The 6975-nt window shown below is 43.9% G+C and overlaps 1 protein-coding gene across 1 annotated transcript; it reads right to left on the minus strand.

Annotated features, from left to right (window-relative positions):
- Positions 1 to 1761: 1761 nt before the first annotated feature.
- Positions 1762 to 3524, minus strand: LOC123121397 (transcription factor MYB30-like). Its single transcript, XM_044541360.1, has 3 exons — positions 3392 to 3524; positions 3155 to 3284; positions 1762 to 2281 (listed from the first exon to the last, which is right to left on the minus strand). Exons 1-3 carry the CDS (start codon positions 3522 to 3524, stop codon positions 1762 to 1764), a joined length of 783 nt encoding a protein of 260 aa, XP_044397295.1.
- Between the last annotated feature and the right edge of the window lie 3451 nt (positions 3525 to 6975).

Consider the following 6975-nt stretch of genomic DNA (forward strand, 5'->3'; position numbering starts at 1 on the left):
TCTAACAAACTCGGACATTCATTGATTGCACATGGTTACATGAAAATGAGGGGTGCATTATAACAAAAGTTGTTGATACAGAGGCAACACTTTGCTAGGGATGGTGGACTACAGAGGTGGACGACTACATGTTAAAAGGGTGGCGAGTATAGAAAGGAGACATGCTAGCACAAATGATGCTGAGTAAAACTTAAAAGGTACATGCTGAGATAGAATTTGACAATAGTGCTACATCAGGGGCGGCCATTGTTAGCCATGGATGCTGTCTAGACCATCCTCTAACTCAGCGGGGCATCTTCGTCGTTATGGAGGAAGGCGCCAGGAACGCCGAGGAAGGCAAGCAGGCCACCTTCGACAAAGAAGGCATAGCGGCCATCTCGAGTTTTACCAATAGCGATGCATTACTTTGATCCCGAGGTTGCATTAGAAGGTGGCCGAGGAAGGCAAGCAGGCCACCTTCGACACGAATAACTTTAATATTGAACACTTTATTATTTGAGATCATATTAATTAAGATCGTTGTCATGCCAAATCTGATGTCAACATCATTTAGGGTTGTTCCAATGCTCGAGGCACAAGGACTTGTGCTGCATCCATGTGAAGCATTTTTGCCATGTAAAATATACATCCAAGTGCATCCAGCTTCCATTCAATCTTATCACAACAATGTTTATTTTATGTGTTGTTTTAAGTTTCAGTACCCATATAAAGTGCACTTGATTTTGCATAGTAACCCGTACTACCTTCGTATGGGTTTGTTAATTTTCATTGCGTTGTGTGCCAAAGTTTAACCATATATTTGACTACCAATGTATTTTTCACGAATACGCGTTGGATGCGTATCATTTTCATTAATGTGGGGGGTGGGGGTAGAAATACAAGTACTTGGCAAATCTCACACTACGTACGCTGAGAGGTGCAACAGAGAAACACAACAAGCAGAGGAGGGGTTGCTCAGCCCCAGTACAAGAACACCTGGTTACATGGATAAAGGTAGATAAGCCGGCAGCGCCCACGCTTGCCTAGTAGCATGCCTCATCTTTGATCATCCTCACAAGCGGGGCGGGGGGGGGGGGGGGGGGGTGGGTGGGTGAAGGGGTTTAAGTTGTCAAAGATGTCCGTGTTGCGATGCCTCCAAAGGCACCAGACGGTGAGGATGGCGAAAGAACCTATGCCCTTGCGCACAAAAGGGGGTAGTGACTCCGTTGTAGCCGCGAGCCAGTCAAAAAAGCCAGTCATTCCGTCGGGAGGGGGGGGGGGGGGGGGGGGGTGGCAATCCGGCACCACGAGAGGATTTCATGCGAGGTGACGTGAGTGTAGACACATTCCATTAGGAGGTGACCCAATGTTTTGACTACCAATGTTGGATTCAATAATATTATTTTTGCTACATATAACTTATATTTATTACTCCCTCTAATGTCTAAAACGCCGTACAAAAGTTAACGGAGGAGTACTTAAAATCATGATAAAAATCTGACTAAAATACGAGGAGACTAGTAAAGGAGGACTGAGGTAGAGTACTAGTTAACTAGTGCAGAAAGGCAAGAATAGGCAAATAGTTGTGGCTAATACCGCTGCATTTGATTAATTCTAATGCTAGATAAAAAACCAAAATAAATGTTGCGACTGCCGACTGGTATTGATTCTGTTTCCCTCGTCAAGAAGGTGAGGGCACCTCAATTTCTCACCCGAAGATGGGGAGTAAAAAGAGGAGAAAAAACTACAGGACTGTAGCTAATCAAGCTTAGTTTCGAACTGTTACAACTCTGGCAAGTCTATTATGTCTCCGCCCTCCTGCAGCATCTTGATCCAGAAGTCCTGGTCATCGCTCCACTTCGATGATGAGCTCATCACCAGGCTCACATCCTCGTCCATGGCACCGAGGTCTATCATTCCCGTCACGTCTGTTGAAGAGTTGTCAGTGACCGCCTCCGAGCTGGAGGTGTCCTCTTTGACGAGCTGGTGGCCGTGGCTCGCGCTTGTGATGGTGGCGTTATCGCTGGGCGAGGATGACACCGCCGGCGCCGACTCGGTCACCGTGGAGCACGTCAAGCCGCTGCTCGACTGCCCTGGCGGCGACGTGTACTGCTCACCAGCGTCGACGGTGGCGCTCCTAGCCTTGGCCTGCTTGCGTGACTTCTTCCGGCCACTGCCGCCGGCGTCTTGATCGGCGGCTGGCTTCAGGCCGTCCTCCAGCCTCTTCTTGAGGTGCGCGTGCCAGACGTTCTTGATCTCGTTGTCAGTGCGCCCCGGCAGCTGCGCAGCTATCACGGACCACCTGTTGAAAAAACAAATTCAGAGCTGCAACTGTTTAAAAAAATCATCATCAACTGCATGCAGGCCTCAGATACTTCAAAGATTTGATTCCGAATGCACAGGGTAGAGATGTTTTTTTTTTGCGCGAAAAAGCGTAGAGATGGTTTAATCTGAAGCACGACTTCTCCCCCTCCTCCTCCTACTTGTGATACTTAGTAATTTACAAATGCTCTTGAATTCGGCAACTGGGGTACTGATCGATCATGTGCGATTCAATAAGGATTAATGGAGGCGCTCAGGAGTAGCCTGGACTCTTGGACACAGTGTGGTCCAGCAGAAGTGGTGGCCGGGAGATGGTGATGCTGCTGCCGCTGCCGCTGCTGCATCTATATGAAAATGCACCGGTGTTGATATGCATCAGCCACTCCACTGGCCGCCGTTATAGGCCAAACGAGATGGAATCTATGGCGGCTTTCGAGCTTTGGATTGGTTTACTTGCATGTGGGGGCTTTGAGAAAAAAAGATTGATCTTAAGTTGAGTTTTAAAGTAATCGCGAACGCTTTTGTCTTCTTTGGAGTATTGTCCCGAGGAGGCTATGGCCGTCACCAATCAAATGATAGGACCGTACCTGAAATTTCAGAAAGATGATGCATCTTTTACTGACTAGGCCCACAACAATTTGTAGGCTGGCAAGACAGTTAAATGTTCATAGCAATTTATGGAGTACAATTAGTAATAAATTTGGATAAACATGAAGGCAATATATGGAGTACAATTAATAATATTTCATTTTTCTCAAAAAAAGGTAATGATATTTCACGGTTTTATTATGTAGATAAAAATGATTTTTTCGCAAAAAGGATAAAAATGAAGAAAAAAGAGAGATTATTCTACCTGTTGCCGAGGGCCTGATGGAGGCGGATGATGAGGTCCTCCTCGTCGGCGGTGAAGTTGCCCCGCTTGATGTCAGGGCTGAGGTAGTTGACCCACCGCAGGCGACAACTCTTCCCGCACAGCAGAAGCCCTGCAGCAACACCAGCAATGATACCAGGGGTCCGTCGCTCATCGGTGGTAATCACAGACCCCGAGAGAGGGAGTCCATCGTCGGCCTCAGCAAGATGCGAAACTCACCTGCGTGCTTGGGGAGGGCGCGCCAGTTGGGGTGGCCATGCCGCGCGATGTAGTCGGCCAGCCGCTGGTCCTCCCCGGGGCTCCACGCGCCCCGCTTCAGACCGTCCTTCTCGCAGCACGGCGCTCTCCCCATGAACCGATCCAAACTCACCGTTCTCCTATCCTCCTCCCTGCGGCGGCCGGCGCGCCACCTGTGTGAGAGGAGATGGGGCGGCCGGGGATTAGCTATAGCTTGGTCTCACTCGCGGTGGGGTATTTAAGGGCGACGGGAACGTGCCAAACGTGATGCATGCTGTAGATGCAGCGCGTCGGGACGCGGCTGCGTGTGCTCGTTGTTGCCGATTTCGTTGGCCTATTGGCGGAGCAGCCAATTTTTTTGATTTTTTTGTTGAGGGGGAAAGGCGTTGGTTTTTTTGGCTGAAAATTAATTCAGCCCACTATTTATTTCCTTCCATAATTGAGTTCTCCTGGAGGGCCCTTTTAGGGTGTAAGGATTTTTCGTTGCCGAAACCGTGTGGTTTCCCGCGCAATTGCGTGGGTGTGGCTGGCTCTACACAGGGCACAACCGTTAGACCAATGTGAATGCCGATCGTCAAGAAGCCTATGTATACACGACTTCTTAGGTATGGAGGTCATGTAAGGATTTTTGTTGATGAAAACTGTGTAGTTTCTCGCGCAATTGCATAGGTGTGATTGCCGCTGCATAGGGCACAACCGTTAAACCAATGTGAATGCCGATCGTCAAGAAGCCTATGTATACAAGACTTTTTAGGTACGGAGGTCATGTAAGGATTTATGTTGGTGAAAATTGCGTGGTTTACTGCACGATTACATGAATGTGATTGCGCTACGTAGGGCACAACCATTAAATCAATGTGAATGCCGATCGTTAAGAAGCCTACAAGAATAAAGACTTCTCAGGTATGGAGATGGATGAACAAGGTGAACTGGTAGATGTCGAGAAAAAAGAGGGGTACTCTACGACGATTCTTGACGTCAACAAATAGTATGGTAAGTTATGAGATTGTAGAGTGAACATTACTAGCTAATTGCTAGAGGGGTTCACAACAACAATAGAACAAGACGACAAAATTACAATGGTTCAAGAATTGTACAGGAGAGGAGAATGCAACATGGTTTGTCAAAGTTTGTCATGTAACCCATACATTGCTACATCTCCCATTTTCCAACATGTTTTCGATGCTGTACAGAGGACACGTGAATTTCGAGTTTCGAGTGGTACTTAATTGTGCAAAAAGGGGTGAGAAAAATCAAGGAGATATACTGCAACTCCCATCAATTTTCTCCCATTATGTCAATCATACTAGGTTCTCTTCATACTTATGAGAAGAATGCTACTTATGAGGTTTCATTGGTGAAATCCTTTGCGGTGAGGAGCGGTGGCGGGCCACGACGTTCAGAGCTACTAAAGGTGGTGCGGAGGAGGTCCGACGCTGCAGTGCGGATACATTGGTGCGAGGAGGCACTGGATGAGCGAAATCTCTAGTATGGCAGCGTACGAGAGTGAGTGGGAGAGGAAAAAATTCGTTGCCTTGTCCATCCTTAGAAAGAGGTCACGATTTTCAATCATTGGGAGATGGGGCTGGTGTTTTTTGCTGTCTTGCTACTTTAGGAATTGTGCTAGAGCCTCAACTGGAGCATGTTTATTTTCTTCAGCCCCAATAGATTCTATTAACGCCTTGTTTAGAGTCCTAGTGGAGACCATCGAATCTTCCGTTTACACCAAAAAAATCGTTTGTTTCAAAGTGGCTATAATTTTTTTCACAAAATAATTAATACAAATATATACATCAATAATTTTACATAATAGTTTCTCCGTTCATTCAATATGGACTAAAAACGGACTAAAATGAGTAAACAAGCATACTAAAAGTGTTTATATAAAAAATGAGTTCCTTCCTCAAATCCATCGGTCACATCCGCCCTGCTGTCAGAAAAAGTTAGAACAGTAATAGTGAAAGGAGGGAGCATCCATCAATTCACTGTTGAAAAATCAAGAAACATCAGATAATAAGCTTTAACTTGGGTTAGCGTTATGCTGTTGTAATTGCATAGTCTTAGCTTTATTGTTTTTCCTTTTTTCTTTTATTTTGGTTGCCTACATTTGTATTTACTACTCCCTCCGTTCCTAAATATTTGTCTTTCTAGAGATTTCAACAAATGACTACATACGAAGCAAAATGAATGGATCTACACCCTAAAATATGTTTATATACATCCGTATGTGGTAGTCATTTGAAATCTCTAAAAAGACAAATATTTAGGAACGGAGGGAGTATTTCAGAAAATATATAAAAATATATTGTGGGAAGTAATTCCCACAGGTTTGGCTAAAAAAAATCAAGAAACGAAAGTACCAAATGAAAATGCTTAATTTTACCACGGGCACAAAAATCCAGCCAATATCGGCTTACTAGTCAACAGCTAAGCCCTAGGTTGGCTGCCAGTCTAACATGTCACATTCCAGTTAACGAATACAAAAGAGTCATTACCTCATAGGAAAAAAAGAATACAACAGATTCATCACACGTTAAATTACAAATTCATATAATATAGCTTTTTTTCTAAAATAATAAGTTTCACACGTGTGGCACGAAGCACTCCGGTTCTAGCGTTTTTTACAACTAAAGTTGCCAGCCGAAAAGAAAAAACTAACTAAAAAAAGCTGAAACTTGCCATTCAAAAAAAAAAAAATTGTCATCCTCGCGTTACTAAACTTGGCATAAAAATATTTAGTGTTGTCATGTGTTCGTGCCACACGTGTGACTTTTATCAAGGTCCTTCTTTTTTTAAATAGCATTTGATGTTGAAACAATAGCGGAATGACCATAAGAGAGAGAAAATTATCTCCACCAACTCGAAAGAAGTGGAAGAAGGTAAAATCTTACGTGCAACATTGCAAAGTTTTCAATCAACTAGATAATTGACTGTGCGTTGCTACGGGATAGAAATATTCTAATACGTTACCCCATGATTCATGTATCCATATTAATGTGATTGCGCAAATAAATGTTATCAAATCTTGTCCGTGATATAGCTATCTAAATATATTTATGATTTTATTCTGTAATCATTTATTGCTTACCAAAGAAAGCAAAAATTTATTTAGTACTCATGTTTGGAGTAAGTCAATGAAAGGTGGACAATTAAGATGAATTTGTAAGGAGTGATGGTCAGAAAAAGGATGGAAGATTGAACAAAGCACTTCGCTGGAAGTTTGGACGAAGCAATTCACTTGAAAGGAAAAGAAACACTATTCTTTCTTTAAATATAATAGTAGAGATGTTGAACGAGCAATAGCGATTTTACCAAAAAAGGAACCACTAAGAAAAGCTAGAGCAAACTAAGGGTCAATTTTCTAGGCTTGTGATAGCAACGCTGTTGGACGGTTTTGAATACATTTAGTATACCACTTGCTTGCAGGGGATGTTGCCTTTGGCTACACGAATATTCATTCTTCAACACATGGTTTAAGGAAACATTCACACACATGATTCTTCCGAGGGTGACGGACATAGTCTAAAGGAAAAGAGATGCATGCAACACATGGATACAGATGACAT

This window comes from Triticum aestivum, chromosome 1B, assembly GCF_018294505.1.
Source record: "Triticum aestivum cultivar Chinese Spring chromosome 1B, IWGSC CS RefSeq v2.1, whole genome shotgun sequence".
In the NCBI taxonomy this organism is placed as follows: domain Eukaryota; kingdom Viridiplantae; phylum Streptophyta; class Magnoliopsida; order Poales; family Poaceae; genus Triticum; species Triticum aestivum.